The following is a 25,801-nucleotide window of genomic DNA, read 5'->3' on the forward strand; positions in this document are numbered from 1 at the left end:
AAATGCAATAAGTCGATGAAAAGAGCAACAACAAGCACACACAAGTTAATTCTACTAAATTTTACACTGCTACATGATTATTTGTACTTACCAAGGCTATTAATCAAAGGCAAATAATTGGTTTTCTGTGCCAGTTCAAACGATTCCAGCATTTGGTATTTTTATAGCATATGTGCAAATAAATTTGCATTTCTATAGAAATTTCTTTTAAAAAATAAAAGGACCTGCCGTTTAAAAACAAATACTTAGTACCTCGAATAGTCTAAACGATATACTATATGTGATTAATTTTTCAGGTTTTAAGTCCCAGTAAGTTCAACTGAATTTCTTAACTTGATTGAAATTAAACAAAAGATTTATCAACGGGAAATATAATATATAAAATTGGGTGAGTGCGACATAAAATGCCAAGAGAATCATTAAATTCACAGAGCATTGCTGAAGCAACAATATTCCACTATGTTCTAAATGCCACAATTTTTCACGAGAATAAACAATATCAGGGGCGTAGTATCCGGGGGGGGGGGGGGCCAGGGGGGGCCTGGCCCCCCCACTTTTTTTCCCAACCTTACTTACACTATAGGAAATGTTAATTCAAAGCCTGTTTGGCCCCCCCACTGTTAGAAATGTACCGAAAATGTAGTATAAGAATTGGTACTAAAAGTAGTTGACACTGAAAAAAAGTTTACCTAACCCCCCCCCCCCCCCCCCCCACGAAATAGGATTTTCGACTTCGGGCAACTATTGCTTTTTTTTTTTTTTTTTTTTTTGCTTGTCAACTTTTTCAGGTAAGTAAAAAAAAATTTTTCTCTGCCTGGCCCCCCACTTTCAAAAACGATGCTACGCCACTGAATATGGGTATAGTACAATAATATAGTAACTACCGGGTATGATGAATTAAATTGGTTTGAAATAATGTGCTTAACTAATATAGGCTACAATGTACACTAATACAACTGCTGTCCAGCTCAAAAACAAAAGAAATGGATAACCTTCAAAATATATGTACATGTATATGTTTTGCACAAAGATGAAGAAATGGAATGTTGGATTTATAAATGCTTTACTCATTCATACTTAATATTATAGTTTAAAATTTTGTTCATTTGAAATGTTCTACTCTTCACAACATGATTAAATGTATGTATACACCCATGAGATTATGTATTTTGGATTTAATAAAATCTGAGGTCTGAATAAAAAGAAAATGTTCGTTTGAAAATTTACAAGTTTATCGACTCTGGTGTACACGGTAGTGAACAAATATTAACATTTATATACGAGGTATCTTTTAATTGATTTAGATCATATTGAACAAAAAAAGTTTCTAAATGGTAAATCTTTCATTAGAAAGTTAACTACGAGTATATAACAATTTTATATTTCCTGGAGGATGATTCTCTATATATATTGTAAAAAATTCTTATCTAGAATTTTCACTAAAGTATATGACTGCATTGATTACATTATGACCCATAAATTATCAAAGTATCATGTTTCAACAAGATTGCCTAATCCATGCATGCATCATTCATGTGGAGGGTTCTTATGCGGAATAACTACTTCATGAGAAGCCGTCCTTTACTTACTTACTTACTATTAGGCCTGTCGTTCCGTGAAGAACATAGGCCATCAACGACAGGCCTTTGGGAGAAGACAAAGGTGGACCCAGGGCCGGCGCGCCGGGCGTGCACCCCTCCCGTTTGAAAATTTTTGTTTATAAAACTTGTATGTCCAATATCCCAGGCCCCCTAAAAGACCTTGTCTTAGAGCCACTGGCGGCTTCAGTAAAGCCACAAGACCCCCTGCTTTCTACTGCGCCCCCCCCCCCGGCCGTTACGAAATTCCTGGATCCGCCACTGGAAGACTACATACATGTACATAATATACCGATGAAATTACTGTAAACCCTTTTTTAACCGTTGCCATCCTTCAAAAATATTGCACAAAATCAGTATTTAACAAAACTCTCTGTGTGAACAGAATAATAGTCTAGCACTCATGATGAGTAACTCATAAAGGAAACTGGTACTGGGGCAAAATTCACAATTGTGTAAGAAGCACCCTTGCCCAATATAAGTGTGCATTTCGGTTATACCCTACTCCTACAAGTAAGAGCCTCGGTTAACGTCCCTACGCTCCTTATATACCTCGGCGGCGTCAAATCAAAAGTATCTCGCCGTGAACCTCTAGCATGCTGGAGTAGGTTATACCCATGCAGCTAGGAGAAGAAAAGATTACTAATATTTCAAGAGAATTCATGCACATTAATTTGGCTGTAACTTTTGAATAGTTGTTACAATGAAGCGCATTGAAATTGTAAAAAAAATCTGTTTAATAAGAAGAAGGGAAATCTGTTTAAATGTATGATACGTCCATTTCGCCAGAAACTGAGAAAGAAAAACAGCTGTCAAATGGCTCATTCGAATACCTGTGAAACAGATATTCCAAAACAAAATAGCAAATCAGATTTATACTAGTATTAACAGTCTACATAAACACCCAATAAACACGTGTTCGATCGTGGTTTGTTTGTTGATGAACATCCTTTTTCGAGAATTTTTCAAGAGTATTCAGACGTCGCCACTTGCTGTTTTAGGACTGTGAATTTAGACCTACACTTGGCACTGACGGCCTTTAAGCATCTTTTTAAGTCGTCCACAGGCACCGGTACCTATTGCGAACAGGACCTCGTTTATATAGTCTCATCCGAAGTACCACTGTACCAGTATCCAAGTCCCACGATGGGATATTAGTCCCCGACGTAAGGATCAACTCCTTATTCCGAAGCTCTAAAATCTGGACCTTGAAGTTTGACCTAACTACTTTGGAAACACTAAACCTTGGCCATAAGTTTTAAACGGTTTAAGTGCTAGAGCTTTCTTATTCCATATGTATATTCCTTGTGACCGGATCTTTCCTTGAAAACCAACGATCTTGGCATTTTCGCTTTTATCTTAGAGTTTGACATACTTTACTTTAATTACTGTTAATTGACCACTAACTTTTGAATGGATCAGTGGCCATGGTGGATCCAGGAATCTCAGTTGAAAAGGTGGACCCCGACCAGTTTGGGGTCGGGGTACATGTAAGTCGGGGTAGAAACCCACACCCACACACCATTGGCGTCGAAAGCAAATTAAAAGTGGGGGGCTAAGTGTAAGAATTTTTTTTAGACCTCCCAAAAAAAAAACTTGACAAGCAGAAAAAAAGAAAAGGAAATGTTCATTGTCGAAACACGAAAATCCTATTTCGTAGGAAGGGGGGGGGGGGTATAGGTTCGAACTTCAGTACCAAATTTTTTTCCGAACAGCATGTACCACCTTCCCAATTTTAAACCTATACGTGTTTGTGGAAAGTGGGGGGGGGGGGGGGGCTAAACCTACGCAGCAATGTTTAAAGTCTATACTAAGTCTATCTTTGGAAAAAAAGGGTGGCTAAGCCCCCCCCCCCCCCCCCCTTCCCCCAGCCCCACCCGGTTCCGACGTCTCTGCACACTTACAAAAATGATCTGTTAATTTTGCAAATGGAAAACATGGAAATAACGAATATTATTCAACCTCAAAAGTCCGTCTGGCGTCAAACAATTCAAATGTACATGAAAATGTTTTTAACACAAAAGCGGGGTTGGCAGTGTGGATGGCGCTAGCGCTTTCATATTTCATTTTTCCACTTGTGTATTTCCTGGGACAGGATCATTCCTTGGGTGCTGATTGTTTTGACAACTGTGAAATATAAAAACCTTAGCACCAAGCCATGGAGACGGAGGGACGCAGAGGTTTAAGAAAGCGACTCATTTATGTACGATTTATCCATCACTGACAACGCAACCCTCCATTTCCGTTTTAGATCTGGCACGTGCACGATGGATTTCTGAAAATGTTGCTTGTAAACACTACAAGATAATTCGCTAAAATGACCAAGAAAAAGGTAATTTTCGATTTTTATCGATTGCACAATACTTTAATTTCATCCTTTAATACTTTGTTACTGTCACTAACCCGACGAGCTAGTAACAGTAACTAATTTTTGCAATATTGCACACCCCGGTTGAACCATCCACATGTCCAGTGTCAACTCATTACCATGCCAGCCGTCGGACCTTGGACAAATTTCATTTGGTATCTTTTGGGCTGACTGCAGCAAAATCTTTTTAGAAATTTGAAAATCTTGATCATGTTGATTGTTTTTCTATCTTCTAACCAATCACATTAAACGAGTAAACCTCTAAGTGGAAAGAATTTTTAATATTTTTTGCAGGTTTTATTGGTTTTTTTTTTTTAGAGTAAAGTAATTCGTTCCATGAAAGCTAAGCAGAATGAGGGACAAGAGGAAGACTACAGAAAAGCCCCACATTCTTTTGTGTTTCACAGAGGTCATGTCGGTAAAAATATTCTTCAACTTATCAAGGACATGCGCCATGTGATGGAGCCCTACACAGCCTCACGACTTCAGGTAATGAGATAAAGTAACAAGGGTAATTATGTAATAATTTTGTAACATTGGGTACTGATCAAAATAAAGTTACTAATATATTTTTATTTAAGGATTATCTGACATCAGGTAGTGAGATAAATTTACAAATTAATGATATAAATTACTTAGCAAGTATCCAGATTTCATGATAGGAATAGCTTTTGACTAATTTGAGATATTGGTTGCACTCCATGGCCACAACTTTAAGTGGTAATTTAAGTTACTATAATTGTTTTTGTTGTTACATATAATTATTTTGTAGGTCAGAAAGAAGAATGTGTTAAAAGACTTTGTCAGTATAGCTGGTGATTTAGGAGTGTCACATTTTTTAATATATACAAAATCAGAGATTAATGTACACCTTCGAGTGTGTCGATTATCAAGGGGACCAACATTAACTTTCAGAGTGAAAGAATACACACTGTGTAAAGATGTTGTGTCTTCCCTGAAAAAGCCAAATGTGGACCCCAAACAGTTCAATCACCATCCATTATTAGTGATGAACAATTTTAGTGGAGAAGAAATGCACCTGAAGTTGATGTCCACAATGTTTCAGAACATGTTCCCTTCAATAAACATTAACAAGGTAGGGTTATTTCTTATGAAGATAAGATATAAACATTAATTCACAAGGTAGGAATTACCTATAATGAAATACGAGACTTAGTAAACATTTAAAAGGTGTGGGTATCTTATGATAAAACATACAGATCGAAACATAAACAGGGTAGTATGTAAAAATAGATAAATGCTAACTCAAAGATAGCTTAAGAATTGGAACTCTTAGTTTGCATAAATTTAATTTACTTAGTCTATAAAGTAAGAAATCATGAAAATTTAATAAATCTGTAGATATAAAGCATACATTTTGTTTTGTTTCAGGTAAATTTGAATAACATAAAGAGATGTGTGATGTTGAATTACAACAGTGAAGATAAAACAATTGACTTCAGACACTAGTAGGTTAAATTGATTAAATTTATCATTGCATTTGAGTTATCTTTTTTTTATCAAATATAACCAAATACATTTTTGATATATTGATATTCATTTTATTTCAAATTTCATACAAAAAGTAATGTAGAATGTATGTATTAATGGTAACCCTTAGTCTTTTAATTTACCGGTATGGGGTTGGGTATACAGTAAAACAAGCTGATAATGATGTTCCAGGGACATACATTTTACTACTCTAAGCCTACAAACGTAATTCATTACATCCATTATGTTTACAGTATATTTTAAACTCAAAGGGAATGAAAATCATTTGCTGTGAGCATCATTTATTATAAGCATGTTGGCTTTGAAGTGTGTTTTACTGTATTTGACCAAATGTTTTATAGGAAACAAGTATATAAACAAGTACACAGTAACTAAAACAAGTACAAATTATGCTGAAAGTAGTACATACACTAGAGAAAAGGTAATGCTAGATGAATATTGTCTCTGCTTATTACATGTATTTTTAAAATAATTGAGATGTTGATAGGGAGTATAACTGTATATGCTTTTATAGAATGTTGAATTTCATCATCAGTTGACTATTTCAGTAATGTGAAGGTTGTACCAGTGGGGCTCAGTAAAGGGGTCAAGAAGTTAATTAAAGCAGAAGTTCCCGACCTTAGTCGCTACAATGATGTCTGTGATTTTATAACAAAGTAAGCAGAAACAGTACTTGCGTATAGTTTTTACTGATACCTATAAATCTGTTCTTTTAGTTCAGATACTAATTTCTAATGACTCTTTTGTTCATGATCATGCAAAGGAGGGTTTGTCTTGTGGTTTACATGTACTTTACAAGCTGGAACATTGTTTAATGTGTTAGAATTCATTTATTTATTTGTTTATATGTTTGTTCAATATCCTTTTTGAAAATTTTCACTCATATTGACTAATATCACAGCATTTGCCAGTGGAAGGCTGCAAATTTAGACCTATAATTAGCACTCATGGCTATTAAGAAATGAGGAATCATTTTTTTATGCCAGCACATACTGTGATATAGGACCCCAGTAAAAAGTCTGATCTTATCAGTTATGAATCTGTCTCCTCATCCTGCAGTGGGATTCTTTCTTGCAATATATAAGGATCAACTCCTTACTGTGTAACTCTAGAAAAAATGCAATAACCACTACACCATGCAGGTAACATACATATATTAAGTCAAAGTGCAGATAAACTGCTTGGGATTGAACTTGGTACCTTTGGCATGCCAGTTTAACATTCTAATGTTTGAAAGGTTATTCCACTAGCTCAAGGTTTATATGAAGGCACGTATCACACACTTTTGTCTTGACACCCTCCAGAAAAAGAGATGAATTTCTGCTGGAGTGCCATCTGTTATGATCCAAAACTTTTGGAGCAATTACTTTCACCCACCAGAGAATACATCAGTCACCTAATATGGGCATAAACTCTAACATAAATATGTATGGTCTCCACTTGGAATTGAATGTCGAACCACTAGCATGCCAGTTCAGTGCTCTACAAATATAGCTACATATGTAAATGGTTAACCCACAAGCAAAAGCTTGTATAGCACACACTAAGAACTACATTTTGGCTGGCAAGTAATAAAAAATATTTTATTGAAGGACTTGTATAAATAAAGGATCTTAAAATATGTTATATATCTTAGAATATGTTTTATAGACATGGAATAGGCTCTTAATACATGTACATTGTGTATTTAAAGGGGAGGTAACCTGTCAGAGAGTGAAGCAGAACTGGATGGAGAACATAATGAAGTGGTCTTACCGCAAGACATCAGAAGTAGGGGCAACATTAAAGCTGCTAAAAGTGCCATCAGGTAAATATTTTAGTGATACAACCTTATAGTAGGGGCAACATCAAAGCTGCTGGAAGTACCATCTGGTAAATATCTAGTGATACAACCCTAAAGTAGGGGCAACATCAAAGCTGCTAAAAGTGCCATCAGGTAAATATTTTAGTGATACATTATGTACAACCCTAAAGTAGGGGCAACATCAAAGCTGCTAAAAGTACCATCTGGTAAATATCTAATGGTATAATTCCCAAAAAGTAAGGTCAGCTTTATAAGGATTCATAGAGTGTCATCTGGTGTAACTTCTAGTTGTACAAGTCTAAAAAAGTACAACAAGCTTTTAAGAGAGTTGTCATGTACACTAAAACACACTTAGAGCAAAGCAAAACTGTCAGTCCAAGCATTTAATTATAAGCATGTTTTACTTTAAATTTCAAGTAGATTTCTTAGATTTGTCAGGGTGCATTTAGTAATACCAAAACTGGTGTATGTACATTAAATCTAGAAAAGTTATAACTGTGACAGAGTCATTATGATGAAAGCTTACTTCCATGGCTCTGAAACATGTGAAGAAACTTGTTACACACTCTGAATGAGCTATGTCACAGCAAAGTAAGAATTATGTAAATAAATAAAAAAAAATTACAGACATATATTTTAAAGAATTCTAAATTGGTTGAATTAGACAGTAGACATAGAAAGGAAAATAATCTTATTTTAAATACTTGCTCTACTTTTATATATTTCTAACATGATAAAGAGGATTTGAGCCTCCATCAGATTATATTAATATAAATATGCATAATTACTTGCAATTTTAAAAGAATGAATAAAGATAACAAAAAACGAGAATTTTTCAAATAACACTGTTTTTATCCTTTGGCTGTGCTGATCTGATATTTACTTGAGTTATTGCCCTTTGTTCTGAGCCAAATTTACACATTTTAACAATAAAATTTAAAGACGATTAGGAAACATTGATGTTTTAAAGACATTCTTAATAATAATTATTGTATAAAATGTATATGTTCATATTCTTTATTTTATACTTTGCTAATGTTTAACAGAAAAGTGAAAAATAATGGGAGGGGGGTATATAAATTTATTCTGATTTGATATATATTTTATCAGTTATATTCTCTGGATAATTTCTCGCTGACTTAAAATTTAATTTTTACCACTGATAAATATTTGTGGCAAAACTAATTAAAAATGGCTGATACTGTCTGACTTCACTTAGGTCACCATGATGACAACTTACTTCCATGGCTCTGAATTAAATGTAGAACCATGTTACACACACTGAGTGACCTTTATTTTTTAAAGCCATGAAATAACACAAGAAATAAACATTATCAATATATGAAAAAAAAGTTTGTATTAAATTATCACTGATGCAACAGTATGTTCAGTAATCAGATATTGATTTAATGGCTATATCTATTGACACACAGGTTCATTTTGGACATTCTCCTCTGACAAGCAACGTGGACAGTTTCAAATGTGTATTAATACAAGGTGCCTTAATTTTAAAAATATGATTCAAATGTTCTTATGTTGTACATGGTCTGCATCTGAATATATATGAACAAGTTATAGAACATATTAACTTCCCTTTGTTATTATAGTTGGACATATTTCCCAAGATCATGGTGATGAAAACATACTTCCATGGCTCTGAATACAAAAAATGAAGAACCATGTTACACACACTGAATGATCTGTTTTTCTTCGAAATTAAAATGACATCCATAAGAAAAATCCAAACTTTTTGTGGAGCTATAATGAAAATAACTAATGCCCATGGTATTCACTTTGGTGAGAGATGAAGAGAATACACTGTATTAAAGGAATTTATCTTTCAGTTCTTATGATTTATCATACCACCAAACTGTAGTATGTGTCTTTTTTGAGTAATCTTTGTCTCGGAACAAAACTCTCACATCGGTTATAATATGTCCCCTATAGTTTAGTATAGCAAATAAGAGCCCACTTTTTTCTGGCATGATCTTAAGAGTACTAATTAAAAGAGTACAGATGTTGCACGAAAAAAACCAAAAACAAAAAAACTATCAAATTAGTAGATGGAACTAGTTAAATGTTTTATATTTCAAACATCAGTTTAAAAATCGAAACTAACAATTGAAAGAGTTCAAAGGAAATAGAACCTGTATAAATTTTATAGAAATTAAAACAAATGATGCGTTTTCACATGACACGTTAGATGTAAAATAATACTATAACTACCCTGGTATATACTATGAAGGATATCTTATGTCACTGTGATGAAATCTTACTTCCATGGCTCTGATGAGGTTAAGAAGCATGTTACACACTCTGAGTGACTTCATGTATAAACTAAGAAAATTGGAAACACTTAATTTATTGAATCATACTACTTGTACTAACAAGAAATCAAATGTTTCATTTATGTCACTTTATCCTGAAACAATTATTTCTAAAAGTAAATATTTTGGAATTGTGATATGATTTGTAATAATTTATCTCATCATATATTTACCACTATGTTAACATGGGTAATTTTTAATTTGTGAATGACATGAGTACAGTAAAAATCAAATTGCATTGAAAGTATCACATATTGAGCAATTCTATTCCCCTATCAACAAATGCAACTGTTTCCTTTTAAAAGAAATCAAAAACTCAATTTATCAAAACTCAAGCAGAATGATATAAAACATGATTTGTAACTCTTTTAAAATGAATATGGAATTGAATACCTAAAATTAACTCAATATCTGCTAGAGTGTAGCAAAAAATGTAACAGACAAACAAACAGATAGAAAAGGAGAAAACCTTAAATTCCCTTAGGTTTAACCTTTATGGTCTGTATTGGACTAATAAAACTACATGTATGTACACCATTTCCAGATTATTGTGATGAGACCTTACTTCCATGGCTCTGAAATAAATGAAGAGACATGTTACACACTCTGAATGATCTTTCTTAGGCAGGGTTTAAAATTTTTTAATAAGGAAATGCCTTGGAGGTGTAGTGTGAATTTTGGCAATAAAAAAGACAACAAAAGTTTAATTAATCAATCAAATAGCACATCACAGCCATAGTCATATTATTTCTATATAATTATACCCCCCGCAAACGAAGTTTGGGGGGGTATATAGGAATCACCTTGTCCGTCTGTCTGTCTGTCCGTCTGTCTGTCTGTCTGTCTGTCTGTCCGTCTGTCTGTGCAATCGTGTCCGGTCCATATCTTTCTTACAGAGGGACATTAGAATCTACTACTCCACATTAAGATTGCTCATAACCTAAGGGTGTGTCATGACCTTGACCCAAGGTCATTTGGGGAAGTTCAAGGTCACTGGAAGAAAAATTTCATAATTCGTGTCTGGTCCATATCTTTCTTATGGATAAACTTGGTAGGTTCTCATTTCAAAAAAAGATTGCCCATGACCCAAGGGTGTGTCATGACCTTGACCCAAGGTCATTTGGGGAAGTTCAAGGTCACTGGGAGAAAAATTTCAAAATTCATGCTTGACACATATCTTTTATGGATAAGCTTGGTAGGTTCTCATTTCACACAAAGATTGCCCATGACCCAAGGGTGTGTCATGACCTTGACCCAAGGTCATTTGGGGAAGTTCAAGGTCACTGGTAGAAAAATTTAATAATTCGTGTCCGGTCCATATCTTTCTTAAGGATAAACTTGGTAGGTTTTCATTTCATACAAAGATTACCCATGACCCAAGGGTGTGTCATGACCTTGACCCAAGGTCATGTGGGGAAGTTCAAGGTCACTGGAAGAAAAATTTAATAATTCGTGTCCCGTCCATATCTTTCTTATTGATAAACTTGGTATGTTCTTATTTCACTCAAAGATTGCCCATGACCGAAGGGTGTGTCATGACCTTGACCCAAGGTCATTTGGGGAAGTTCAAGGTCACTGGAAGAAAAATTTTATAATTCGTGTTTGATACATATCTTTATTATACAAAAACTTACTTCTGAAAAACCCAGCAGGGGGTATTTTGTCCCGATTGGACAGTTCTAGTTTAAATTCAGTAATTAATTTTTCTGTTTATAAAAAGATTGACAGAGATTGGTCCCCGTATGACGTTACAGCTGCTGAAGATTGAGGACGGCGTATGTCAGGGGGAAGTCATGTTCCACGAACTGGTCATCAAATCTGACAAAGACCTCAAGGATCTGAAAGCTCTGAGGGATTCCAAGAGGTAGCTCCTTATTACTGTTTTGCTTTCATATAAGTATTTTTTGATCACATAAGAAGTGTTAGATAAACTGATGTAACACTCTCTCTACCCAAAATAAAAAAATTAAACATACACAAGTTGCGTGAACAACTTACTATATAAATGTTAAGACCGCGGAACATTAACTGGCAAAATTGGAAATATACAGCGTACGTCATTTCTATCTGTTACAATCAAAACATTCAGTGATAGACAATGAAATGGGCGGGTACAATTCGACGCGGACGTTTGGAAAACATCGGATTGAAATTGCAGATCGAAATTCATTTTCAATCCACCTCAGCTACGCTAGAAGGCACATTATTAGTATTACTGATTGACCCAGAAGACAAGTAATTTCAATTTTGGTACAGTTTGACTTTTTTTGTCCAGTGTTTTAAATGCATAAATATTTAAGGGAGAAATATTTCATTTCTGTTTGGTAAATATATGTATATCTTTGTGTTGGGGGGGGGCTGGGGGGGGGGGGGGTTGAACGATTTTTAAATAAAGTTGTCCAACAGTTTTCAGTAAGAATAAGTATAGCACTCATGCACTCTTATAATCCTAGAAATAAAATATATTGTCATGTTAAGCCATGACCTGACTCGACAATTTTTTAACCCCCCCCCCCCCCCCCTTCTTGTAGAATCAAATATTTCCTGAAAAATAATCTTTGTCTTGTATGATATTTCGCATTCTAAAAATTATAAGCTAAAATTCATATTAATGTGAACCTCAAACAATATGTATTTGGGAGTTGAAACATATTTGAGTTTTGGATCATACATTCACTCTTTGCTTTGAAAACAGCTCAGGTGGATTGAAAATGAATTTCGATCTGCAATTTCAATCCGATGTTTTCCCCATGTCCGCGTCGAATTGTACCCGCCCATTTCATTGTCTATAACTGAATGTTTTAATTGTAACAGATAGAAGGGGCGTAAGCTGTATATTTCCAATTTTGCCACTTAAAGGCCGAGGTTTTCAACCGTACGGTTTTCCTCAGGTAAGTTTGGTGTGGGGTGGAGCTTAATCGAAGTGGCTGAGAAGCCCCGAGGGAACGACGCTGGCTTGTGTATACTACCTATATACACAGGATGTTACCTGAGTGTATTACCTGTATGCGTTTTCCTACGACTTTGTAAACCGAGGCCGTTTTTTTCATGTTTAACTCATGAATTGAAATGCGAAATAAAGCATTTTTTGTTGCAGACAGAATCCTTCTCAATTTCTTTCTTTTAAAATAATTGATATTTTTAATAATTCGACTTTTTTATATACAGTGTGTTTCTTAATGAAGTGGTATAACGAAAATACATTTAGCACCAAAATCTGTCGTTGTAATCTGGCGACAAAAAGGGAAGTAATTCAAATTACACGTCGTCTACGCAAAACGAAAGAAGAAAGTGATTCATAAAACAGACTCTCGTAAAATAACAATGAAACTTAGAAACGATGTTTTGAGAATAAAATGTTGAAGTAGAAATATTATTGCCTAAATAAATATCTTTTTAAGATAAACCCTACTTGATTTTTCCACAACGCATGGTCTGTAAAAATAGTCAGGGCTTCGGACCGGGGTTGATTCCCCGACAGCTATGAAACGGGAATGGAACCATCTGCATCATTTTTTTTTTCGGGATTCATTATTAATTTCAAACATTAAATTCAAAGCAAGATGTTATACTCAGAGTAATTTCTCTTCTAAAACTTATTATTATACCGTAACTTCGTCACCATGTCTCGAAGAAAAGCGACACGTACAGGTTTGTTTTATAAATATAAATTCGCTTGAACAATGTTACAATGTTGTCATATTTGTTTTAAAAAATAATTTTATTTAATTCCATGTCAGATACTAGCTTCAAACACAGGTCGGTTTATTTTGTTAATTAATGGAGGAATAAATGTACTTTAACTCATGTTTTGACACGGAAATTAAAATTATCGATTGTAATCGTGATATGAAATCCTCCCTTTTAAAATTAAATTTTTAATATATGTTATATAGCCATGATTTTTCTTGTCATTTATTTAATTATTTGATAGATAGATTATATTTATGGCATATTTTTATGAATTAAAAAGGAAAAGAACGATTTGATTGTTTCTTTATCACGTGCGGTAGGCATCAAAAGCCTGAAAGTTAATTCGATGGTCGGTACGATCTCCAGACAAGGTACACAAGATATACACAACAGCAGCAAACTAAATGTCAATCAAATTAAAGTATCCAATCCCAGGCTTAATTTCAGATGATTGACATGAGTTCTAAGACCAGGTAAATTTGAAGGAGGTGCTTATTTCCTCCCCCTTTAATGTTCCGAGGTCTTACATTTGGCTGTGAATTCTTTAAGTGCCTTTCGCGGAAAGCAGCCTTTGCTAAATCAAGAACATTGCTAAATGTTTTGTGTATATAGGTTTATATAACACACATTCACAAAGTGACAAATCAGATTTATGCAAATGTGTTGAAAAATCAATTTCTGTTAAATATTGTAAAGGCAAAATAAAATGCATTTACAGTATTTAAATTTTTTTTAGAAAGTTGAAAGAATTACGCAAGAAACAACAAGCTGAGAATGTCGAAAAGAAGAAACTTAAGACTGAGGAACACAAACAAAAATGTTTGGAGGGAATGAAGAGGAGGAGAGGGGAGGAGGATGTAGAGGAGTCAGAGCTGGGAGGTAAGTCTGATATCTGTGTAGGTATAGTAAGTACCGACCAGACACATTCTAGCACCAGAGCAAACCTCAAAAGCTAACAAAAGGTTGGCTTTGTATTCAATCAGGGTCCACTATTGAAAAATTAAGTGCACTTTGGGTTCATTGTGCATTTCCTTGGTGTTAGGCACTTAAATTTTTATATATTAAAAAAAATTCTCAAAAATGTGTTTATATTCATAAATATACATTGCTTCTACTCTACAAGTATAGAGTTTTAATACAGTCAATTCTCGAATTATCGCCATTCGATTCATCGCCATTTTCGCAATACCGCCATGATTTCCCAAGAACGTTTTTCCTGCTATATAAAATTCTCTTTATAACGCCAAATTCGCATACCGCCATCCGCCACCCTGTTTTCAAAACAAACGTCCATTTTTAAATGTCAATTATCTCGATAATACCGCCACAGGTGCATGTGGTCAGTGAAGCACGGTTAATTGGTTGACGCTATCCCTGTTGTAAAGCATGCAAAGCCAGTCAAGGTACATGCAATTAAGTAAACAATAATTTTAACATGAACTGTTAGAATAATTTTGTTTTTCTGTTTAATAAAATCATATAATTAAGGCTTAGCCACGAAAGCGGTCGTTGTAAATTTCGCCGATAACGAATTATTTTCATGATCTCTGCTTTTAAAAACAATGCAAAATTTGCTTTAAAGATAAGTATAAGTCAGAAATTGTGAACGTTTCATTAACAATGCTTTTATAAACAATGAATTTATTTAAGAACTTATTTTACATACTAATTTAGGCAATATATCACGACGATCGACCCCGCATTTTTTTTTTTCAATATCAGACGTGCAGATTTACATGCATACGCATGTACTTGTCTTAATTTCATAACTGAATATTTTGTTTTAGCGAAATTGTACATAAAAAAATTACTTGAAGTATTTTCAAATTTAAAAATATGTTTTTTAAATACATGTACATGTGATAATAAGAACAGAAACGCTAAATGGTATTTCTAAGAACGATAACCCTACGTCTTATTTCCTAAAAGATGGAAAATTCAATTCATCGCCAAATTCGTTATACCGCCATGATTTCTAAATCACAAAAGGTGGCGGTTTATCGAGAATTAACTGTATATGGTGAAATGCCAATAGGCATGCTGGTTGGATACATGCTGCTTGGTCAACTTTTACTGTAAAATTCCTTTTAACCACTAAGGCCCTTAGAAAATTGTTAAAGGGGGGCAGTTGTTTTGGTATTCTTGTTATAGTATTCAATGTCATATTTTAACATCAAGAAGTAAGTTAAAAAAATTGAATACAAAGAATCACTAAATATTTTTTTTATCTTCCTTTACCAAATAAGATAGTCGTCTCAATTTATGCTCAACATTCTCAAATTTATTTTCACCAAAAAACTAGTGAATAAACAAGTAGAACAGATGGGAGGTAACTTTCATTTTCATAAATACACAATGATTACCCACTGAATTGTGTTCAACTTTCTCGATCAAGTAGAGAGAGCCCATAGAGGGTATGAATGATCAGCAGGGGATGTTTACCACTTCAATGGCACCTGATCCCACCCTGATTGTTTGCTCTGCGTCTGATTTGTACAGTTTTAATGGACTTCCAGTCTAATGTTTGTTATCTTCATATTTCATATTAAAAAAGCTGATGATGAGGAACAGCATAGCAAGACCATATTGACTCATGTGAGCATTGTGGCCCAATACCTCCTGTTGGTTTGCCAGTTCATTTCTATGTCTGTTTGTCTGCAAAAACTTAAATTTGCCCATGTTTACTATTGGCTGGAGCTAGGACAATGTTTAGCATGTTTATTACATATGATAAAATGTTTTCATGCATACTTACATTTTTTACCTCTTTTAATACCTTTACAATGGGAGTTTGACCTTCTTGTGAATATAATTTTGTTAACTTTTGACCATAATTTCTAAATGGTTGGTTTCAAGGGCTTTCCTATTTCACTCATGTATTCCATGTAAAAAGACCTATCCTGGTTGCTGGGCTACAATATTCCAATCAGGATTTTTTCTTGAGGATGATAGGGCTACAGTTTGGCATAAAGTTTTTGAAGGCACTCTAAAGTGCTATATGCAGATTTAATCCTTCTTCATAAAGAACATGGTGTATTCATGTAAACATGTGTTTGCTTGTATCTTGTTTCAGCTGTAGAACATAACATGATTGAGATGAAACACATCACTTGACCTTAAAACCTAATCAAATGACCTAAAAAAAGAATTCTATTGAACTATTTTTTCACTAAGTTATCAGATAAGCTTTGCAAAGCTAATTTTTATGCTCCATTGACAAAAATTTCAACCATCATTTAATCTAATTGGTGTAAATATCAGATTAGCATTTAGAGTTTTGTTGAAGCATTTTAAATTTGTGATAATTCACATTTAAAAATAGATATTCCAAATTTTATCATCTTTGAAGATTCAGAGTAGATTTAAGGTAATCCTATATATTTAGAAAAGTCATAATCAAAAATGGATTTTAGACTGAATTTTTGCATGTTGAAATTTTATGCATAATATATTTTTTTGGAAACGTTTACTTTATAAATCTAGGAAGGAGGAAAAGTAGAATAGTTTAATTTAAAATCAGTGACAGTATAAATGAAGATGCTCCATGCTTCCTCCTTAATCAACAAAATTATACATCTCAGCAAGGAATCTTGCCCTTATTCCTTTTAATAATATAGCAATCTTTAATATTGAGTGAAATGCATTTCTAAATGGTATCTAGTTGCAATCAACTAAAAAGGGGCATTTATTAACTTTTTTGGCCATGATAGTTTACAGTACAGGTAAACTTCAGTATCTCGATATCGGAGATGTCGACAACCTGGGATATGTCGACGTCCGTCAGCGGTCCAAGCATTATTTTCTATATAAAATGCAAAAACTTTGATATGTCGACCTCGGTAATGTCAACTACCCCGCTTATCTCGACGTATATTCACAGTCCCAAGAGCAAAATTTACCTGGTATATGTCAACATCGGGGCAATTTTCTGACTTTACCTAATTGTTTTTCAGCTGGTACCTTGTCACACATGGACGACTTTGTGTATCTCAACTTTGTCAGAAATTCACACCTTTCACACCCCATGTTTTGACTACATAATGCTCTGTAGAAATGTGTTTGTAGAGGAATCCCAAGCCCCCTCGGCAAAACCGAGAAGTTAATTGTTTAATGTTTAGCTTGGGTAATACCATTGATAAATCTCGATTCTGCAAAAATGTGAAACCGTTTATTCATGTTGAAATCTAACAACACTTTTAACATTTTGTAAAAAAAAAAAAAAAATAATAATAAAAGTAAAAATAACTGAATAACAATGAATATTATACACATTGAATTCAATTTCACATATAAATTGTTATAAAAATGCATTCAACAGGAAATAATCAAATATACGACATGCACGACTATTGCATCATCCATAATATGAATGCATGTGTAACATCATTAAGTTTGTTTAATGCGCAATTCCAATTAAATTTTGTTTTGAGAATGAAATGAAAATCAATTATGAATGATTATGAAATAAAAAAAGAAGTGAAATGAAATTTTAAAAAATATACGCATTAATTTTTTTCCGTATCACAGAGGTCGACTTTGTACCGTTCCGGTTTGGAGTTTATAGAGCGCATTTCGTATCCTGTTCTGACAGAGCTAGTTGCACGCAGATTGAATGCTGGATGGAAAACTGTTTTTAGTAAAATGAGAAGATTTCGATTTGAAAAGAAAGCATTTCATAAATTACGTTTGTGAATAACTTCTTAGATTTTCTAATAAATATATAGAGGGATAGCTGAAACAAACAAGCTACAGTCTTATTGAAGACGTGTAGGTAGTTACACGTCTGTTCAGTTTAGGTCTATGGTTTTACTGTGCTGTTTAATAAAGAACGTGTAGTCTCACCTCGGATATCTCGACATTTTCTGATGGTTCCATCAATGTCAAGATAATGAAGTTTACCTGTATTTTAGATTTTCTATAACCTGACCTGGAAGGTTATAAATTTTCCAGATAAATTTTAAAAGAGACCACTATTATACCTGTAAGAAAAAAATCTGAGTGTATAACATTTATAGCTCACCTGAGCTGAAGGCTTAAAGACGTACAACACACTGGGGGAGATAACTCTTGCGATTTCAATTGAACGTTTGACGTGACGTCAAATTTAACGTCAAAAATAAAGCGTCAAAACGACGAGTAAAACGATCCCGATGTATATCAATCATGAAAGAAAATTGGGATAACGTTATGGGGCTTAGCTGTGATTGTGCGTACCATACTCAATCAATAAGTATTTTTTAATTAACCCGATTAAACTCCGTAAAAAGCAAAACATAAAATACCACCCCTTAATGTTTATTTCATTTCATTTCATATACAATAAAGTGTATTTTTGATCAAAGCGCAGCATTTTTTTTTATTCTGAAAATTTTATTTTACATTGCCGAAATTCTCATTATGTACAATTGGCTATATAACATTCCGATTAATGGTCTTCATTACAATTTGTGCATTTACGATATAAATATTGTTTTTCTTCTTTAATTAAATAAAACAATAAATAAAAAAAGAACCTTTTTACAATGTAAAATCGATGATTGTTCTCAGACCCTTACTGATCAAAGAGGAACAACTCTGAAAATGTAGGAGATGTTTATTTTCCTCCCTTTATTCACGGTTTTCCACAGAATCAGATACATTTACAGCAAGACCTGATAAATCCGAGAATTGAATACTATAGACCTCATTATACACAATGTAAGTATAGAATTGAAAAGAGTTGTTCACTTGTACTGAAATTATCTGCATTTATGAATATCCTATTGCAGCAAATCGTTTGACTTTCTGTCAACAATGTCGGTTCGCATTTCCTCGAACCAAAACAAAACGTAGCCTATAAGATTTTAAAAAATATCAAAGTGTGATTTGATATAAATTGAAATAGATGAAGAGTTTAATGTTTGATATTTTGAAGTTAATGTGGACGAATACGTAATTTTCATTTTAACTTTAGAAGTGACGACATTGAAAGAAATGCGTACAAATTTATCATGAGGGGTGTACATCTATGCAAATGTCGATGTATCCCCATGGCCACATACTGTCTCGTTTGAAATAATGACATGAAAGAAACTACAATTATTCCATTTATATCAACGGAGAGTTGAACATACACCATTTTTTAATGAATAAAATTAAAGAACTAAAATTAAAAATCAACATATTCAAGTTCAACAAAACTTGAATTCGTATCCAGGTTTCATGTGATATGGAACGCATAACGCATACATATATGGAGTAAACACTAAAATCCTTCAGTAATTTTTTCCTGATACATATAAAAAGAGTAGTCAATATTTATTATGCATTCATGAATTTAAAAACTAATTCATACCTGCGGGATTCAAATGATGAAATACCAGTATATTTGCACTGTAAACGACGTTTCGTCAAACGCTAGTGGTCTGCGACGCAAAAAACGAAGGGGTGGGGGTGATAGGGGTATTCAAAAATTGCCTAAAAATCTACATTTAAATACGCTTTACATATGAGAACTTTTAAATTTGTAAGTTAATATATTTCTGAAACAAAAGCAATATTCCAATTTATTTTTTTTAATGTGTATTTGTAGATTCATATAATAAAGTGATCGACCCCCGTCTGAAAGACGCGCGGGAACGTGATTTATTGAATAGGGGGAGGGGGTAATTTTCCGCTATTAAATCAAAACTGGTTGTACAAAAATTATACAAAAAATTATGAAGATTATTTTTACTACCAGCTACCTAAAGAAAGTTTTTTACTAAAATTAAACGACAGGTTTTTTCACAAAAAAATTTTGAATTTGAAAAATACGCAATTTTCAAGGCTTAGATAATTCATAGTTTTTCAGTTTAAGGTCTTTAAAAATTATTTTAATGATATGTATATCAAAAAGATGACTATGTTTTTGTGTTAAATGGTTAAAGGAATAAGCCAATGAAATTTGATATTTATATCTAACCTGGCTTTTTGAAAATCAAGGTTTAAGTAGTTCATTGATTAAAAATTTTCTCTCTTTGTAAACAACTAAAGGGGAGTAACTTTTGGAAGTTCCTGTCCAAAAACCACTCGAACGATTTTGTCCAAAATGTGCATATATGCAGTAGATATAGTCATGTACTAAATATACAAAATTAACGAAAATTAAACGACAGGAATTTTTTGGGGTAGGTGTGTTGTACATCCTTAAGTGAGCTATTTCTGATCAGAATTTGTCCATTGTCTGTCGTCGTTGTCAACTTTTCACATTTTCATCTTTTCAAGAACCACTGGGCCAATTTCAACCAAACTTGCCAGAAAGTATCCTTGGGTAAAGGGGTTTCAAGTTTGTTCAAATAAAGGGCCATGTCCTCTTCCAAGGGGAGATAATTATGAAATAGTGAAAAATTGATGGCATCTTTTTAAAAATCATCTCAAAAATCACTTGGCTAGGAAAGATGAAAATAATGTGGAAGCATCCTCAGGTAGCGTAGATTCCATTTTGATTTCAAATCATGTTCCTCAGGGTAGGGTAATGTCACAATGGGGGATCAAAGTTTAACATAGTATATATAGGAAAAATATTTAAAAATCTTCTCAAGAACCACTGGGCCAGGAAAGATGAAACTTAGTGTAGATTGAATTTTGTTCAAATCATGACCCCCGAGGTAGGGTTGGGCATCAATTGGGATCAAAGATTAACATTGGAATACATAGAAAAAATCTTTAAAAATCTTCTCAAGAACAGCAAAGACAAAATTGTCTGGGGGGTTATATTGAAGGGACAAGTCACATTGCAAGGGGAGATAATCAGGAAAAGACAAATATAGGGTGGGGTCATTCAAAAATCTTCTCAAAAACCACTGGGCCAGAAAAGCTGAAATTTATGTGATAGTGTAGATTCTGAATTGTTCAAATCATTAAACCACGGGGTAGGGTGGGGCCACAATAGGGAATCCAAGTTTTACATTGAAATACAAAAATAAATCTTCTCAAGAACCACTGAGCCAGAAAAGCTGTGACTTATGCTGTAGCATCCAAGGGAAGTATAGATTCTAAATTTTTAAAATCATGATTCTAGGGGTAGGGTGATGCCACAATATTGCTTTCAATTTTTACATTGAAATATGTAGGCAAATTTTTATAAATCTTATTAAGAATCACTAAGCTAGAAAAGACGAGATGAGGTGAGCAATGTGGCCCAAGGGCCTCTTTGTTTTGAGAAATAAGATTGAGATTGGAATTATTGAGCTTTTGCAAATGTAAATATTGGAAGGAAGAAAAAAACCGATTTAATTCACATATTAATTGGAGCTGGAATTAGATGACACAATTAGATGTTAGGAACTTTGAAGCTGTGGTGTGTTTTATGTAAGCATTTTTAACTGGAACATCTGGTGCAGTATTGAGTAATTAGGACAATCACCTCGTGTTGTAATTAATGAACCACAACTATTTCATTTTGTTATCAGTTGGTATTGGGGCCTGAGAAAGCTGCTGATAAAGACAGGATTCTGTAGTTAATAGTTGTACTCTTTGTTTTCTTTCAAGTAAAGATTACAAAGGCAGCTAGGCTAGCAAATCTAAAAAAAATATTTGTTTTTGTTTTCAATTTCAAGCTTTTAAGTGCATAACTCAATAAATCCTCATGGTCTTTGTTTTTAACAGTTTTTTTTTTTTTGGCAAATGAAATATTCAACTCCAAAAGTGGTAGAAATAGCACATATTTCTAGAAAGATTAATAATGCATATAATTTTAATTATACAAGAAATTTATTCATTTTGAAATTTTAAAAGGATAACTTTTTGCACACCTGTATTTTGATTTTCAGTTGATTCAGATGATGATGATGAGGTTGAAGATGATGATGATGATGATGATGATGCAGCATACTATGAACAGGAAGTTGGGGAAGCCCCTGATCCAGGTACAGTATTCATTATCATACTAATAGTAAACACTTTGTTTTCATTTTTATTTAAAACATTTTTTGCACGTAAATCTAATTAGAATTTCAGTGCAAGACATTTCCTGGAGGTACTCCAAATTTATATGTATGCTACATGTATATCAAATTTAAGAATTTGGGTGATACACGCTGTGTATTGAGCAAAAAATTTCGATACAATATGATACAATATTTTTTAAAGCGATATGTGATATATTGGATTCTAAAACAAGTCCATCAAAAAAGGCTTATTAATCATTTAAATCATGGATTTCATAAAAAAAAATTAGTGTTTTATTACCCATTTCAAAGTTCTTATCCCATAGTCAGTAAATAAAACACTTCAAATCGAAACTTTTGATGACTGTAAAATCAACATGTTCAATTAAAATTGTTATGTATTTTATAATGACTATAGAAACTGTGTTATTTCTTTTATTAATCTATAATACATGTAATTGATCAGTTTTAATGCTAAAAAGTGAAATATAATCTTTGCTGATTAAAATTCCCATCTTTTTAGCAGAATTACTAGAAAAACTTCTTGTCCGATACGTATTGGTAGTAATTTTTCGATACAATATTTTTCTTGAATATCGATACATATCGATATATCGATATATTGATACAACCCTACTGACATGTACATGTAAATATGTTTTTGTTACAAACCCATTAGGGGAGTTCCCTATAGTGATAGTCTGTCCATCCAAAATTCTTTGTCTTGAGCATACAGTATTTTCTATCCACTTAGGCAGTGCAGCTTAAACTTTTTCAATTGTCTGCGAGTTTTTAAGGTCAAAATCAAGGTCATGAAAACCTTACTGTGTAAAAACTTCCATTGAGCAATATATTCTATCCCCTGGGGCCAAGGATAGCTTAAACATAGACTGCTCATAGTGCAGACACTTTGAACAAATTTCCTAGATAATATGTGTACATTAACAGTATATGTAAAATCCTTTTCTAAAGAACATTATTAGCTCTACTGGTCAGAGACCAGAAGAGCTTATGTGATAGTAAGGTGTCCGTCATCTGTCCGTCTGTCTGTCCGTCTGTCTGTAAACAATTTTTCAAAACGCTACTCCTACAGTTTTGGTCTGATTTTAATATAACTTGGCACACAAGTAGAATACACTAAGATACATAAAATAGTGCATTGGTTTTTGATTTTGGTGAATGGTGTTGCCATGGTTACTAAAAATAGAATTTTCTGTAAAATTCCTTGAAAATGCTACTCCTCCTACAGTTTTGGTCTGATTTCAATATAACTTGGCACACAAGTAGACTACTCTAAGATACATAAAATAGTGCATCGGCTTTTGATTTCGATGATCGATGTTGCCATGGTTACTAAAAATAGAATTTTGTGTGAAATTCCTTTAAAATGCAATTCTCCTACAGTTTTGATCTGATTTTAATATAACTTGGCACACAAGTAGACTACACTAAGATACATAAAATAGTGCATCGGTTTTTGATTTTGATGAACGGTGTTGCCATGGTTACTAAAAATAGAATTTTGTGTGAAATTCCTTGAAAATGCTACTCCTCCTACAGGTTTGGTCTGATTTCAATATAACTTGACACACAAGTAGACTACTCTAAGATACATAAAATAGTGCATCGGCTTTTGATTTCGATGATCGATATTGCCATGGTTACTAAAAATAGAATTTTGTGTGAAATTCCTTTAAAATGCAATTCTCCTAGAGTTTTGGTCTGATTTTAATATAACTTGGCACACAAGTAGACTACACTAAGATACATAAAATAATGCATCGGTTTTTGATTTTGATGAACGGTGTTGCCATGGTTACTAAAAATAGAATTTTCTGTGAAATTCCTTGAAAATGCTACTCCTCCTACAGTTTTGGTCTGATTTCAATATAACTTGGCACACAGGTAGACTACACTAAGATACATAAAATAGTGCATAGGTTTTTGATTTTGATGAACGGTGTTGCCATGGTTACTAAAAATAGAATTTTGTGTGAAATTCCTTGAAAATGCTACTCCTCCTACAGTTTTGGTCTGATTTCAATATAACTTGGCACACAAGTAGACTACATTAAGATACATAAAATAGTGCATCAGCTTTTGATTTCGATAATTGATGTTGCCATGGGTACTAGAAATAGAATTTTCTGTGAAATTCCTTTAAAACGCTACTCCTCCTACAGTTTTGGTCTGATTTTAATATAACGTAGCACATAAGTAGACTACACTTACATACTTAAAATAGTGCCATAGGTTTTTGATTTCCATGAACAATGTTGCCAGGGGTTCTGGTGTTAGGGCGGGGCTCTATTGATTATATAGTGAAAATGCATTTATTCTTTGAAAATCTTCTTCTCTGCTTCAGGGTATCAAATAAACTAACTAAGCACATAGTTATGATGAGCAAGAGTGCCTCTTTCAAAATTGTGATATTTATGGCCCCAGGGTCAGGGGTTCTGGTATTAGGGCGGGGCTCTATGGATTATATAGTGAAAATGCATTATTTTTTGAAAATCTTCTTCTCTGCTTCTGGGTATTGAATAAACTAACTAAGTACATAGTTATGATGAGCAAGAGTGCCTCTTCTAAAATTGTGAATTTTATGGCCCCAGGGTCAGGGGTTCTGGTGTTAGGGCGGGGCTCTATTGATTATATGGTGAAAATGCATTTATTCTTATTTACAAGATACTCAGGTGACCTATAAGGCCCGTGGGCCTCTTGTTCTTTCCCCTTGGCACACAGACTGGAACATCGTCCAGGGAATGCTACATGTCAAGACCATGTGCTCTCAAAGTCAAAAAACTTTTTTTTCCTAAATGAACGTTGTAAAAAAAAAATCTGTAATCTGTCAATCTGTTTATCATGAAACAGTTGAAATATATTTTTTTATATATCAACCAAACTTGTTTCATTATCCTTTAAGATACTGTAAACCAGCTTTTATTCGTGTGCAAGAGATTTTTGCAAATTTTGCGAGAACCTCATCATCGCGATTATTTCTTGCCTTGAACTGATCTTTAAAGTTTCTGTGTCTATCAACAACAGATCAAAAAAGCTTGATCACAATAATTAGTTGTTGCAAACTAGTTTATGCAAATCCTGAAATAAAATCGTCACTAATAAAAGTTGGTTTACAGTACCTTATTCAAACATCAGTGAAAAATAATGAAATGTGTATACATGAAAAATTCTGTATTCCAGATTTATTTCAAAGTACCAGGAGAAAGAGAAAGTTTGTTTCAAAGTCACCAGTTCCTCACAAGAAGAGGAAAGCAAACATAGAGAGAAAAGGAGACAAGTCTAACAATAAGGACAGTATGAAGGGAAAAAATGCCAAATTTTCTCGGCATTCAAAACCTGATGAGTCGTGGAAAGTGAAAGGAAAATCCAAAGGTGGAAAATCAAAGCACAAAAACAGGCCAGATAATAAGGTTAAAAGATCCGGAGAGATAACCAAGAAACCCAAATTTAAATCAAAACGAAAAGGCAGAAAATGATGTAAACGTATGAAGAGAATTAAAGTAAATTAAGTACATGTATTGAAGACTGAGTTTTGTTTTGGTGTCCTGGAATCTTTTTTCATTTAATAG

At 33.5% G+C, this 25,801-nt stretch overlaps 1 protein-coding gene across 2 annotated transcripts; it reads left to right on the forward strand.

The window, feature by feature from the left end:
- Positions 1-3,804: 3,804 nt before the first annotated feature.
- LOC134275208 (suppressor of SWI4 1 homolog) lies at positions 3,805-25,755 on the forward strand. Of its 2 annotated transcripts, none has more exons than XM_062757463.1 (10): positions 3,805-3,930; positions 4,285-4,455; positions 4,739-5,062; positions 5,359-5,435; positions 6,027-6,134; positions 7,172-7,285; positions 11,330-11,473; positions 14,039-14,181; positions 22,095-22,190; positions 25,413-25,755. In XM_062757463.1, the coding sequence occupies exons 1-10, from the start codon at positions 3,916-3,918 to the stop codon at positions 25,706-25,708; spliced, it is 1,488 nt and encodes a 495-aa protein (XP_062613447.1). In that variant the 5' UTR covers positions 3,805-3,915; the 3' UTR covers positions 25,709-25,755. The 2 variants fall into 2 exon arrangements, with proteins under 2 accessions (XP_062613447.1, XP_062613448.1); XM_062757464.1 differs by having other exon boundaries at positions 22,104-22,190.
- The last annotated feature ends 46 nt before the right edge of the window (positions 25,756-25,801 follow it).

The sequence above is a fragment of the Saccostrea cucullata genome, unplaced genomic scaffold (assembly GCF_032062105.1).
Source record: "Saccostrea cucullata isolate Sc308-1 unplaced genomic scaffold, CSIRO_AGI_Scuc_v1 ctg456, whole genome shotgun sequence".
In the NCBI taxonomy this organism is placed as follows: Eukaryota; Metazoa; Mollusca; class Bivalvia; order Ostreida; family Ostreidae; genus Saccostrea; species Saccostrea cuccullata.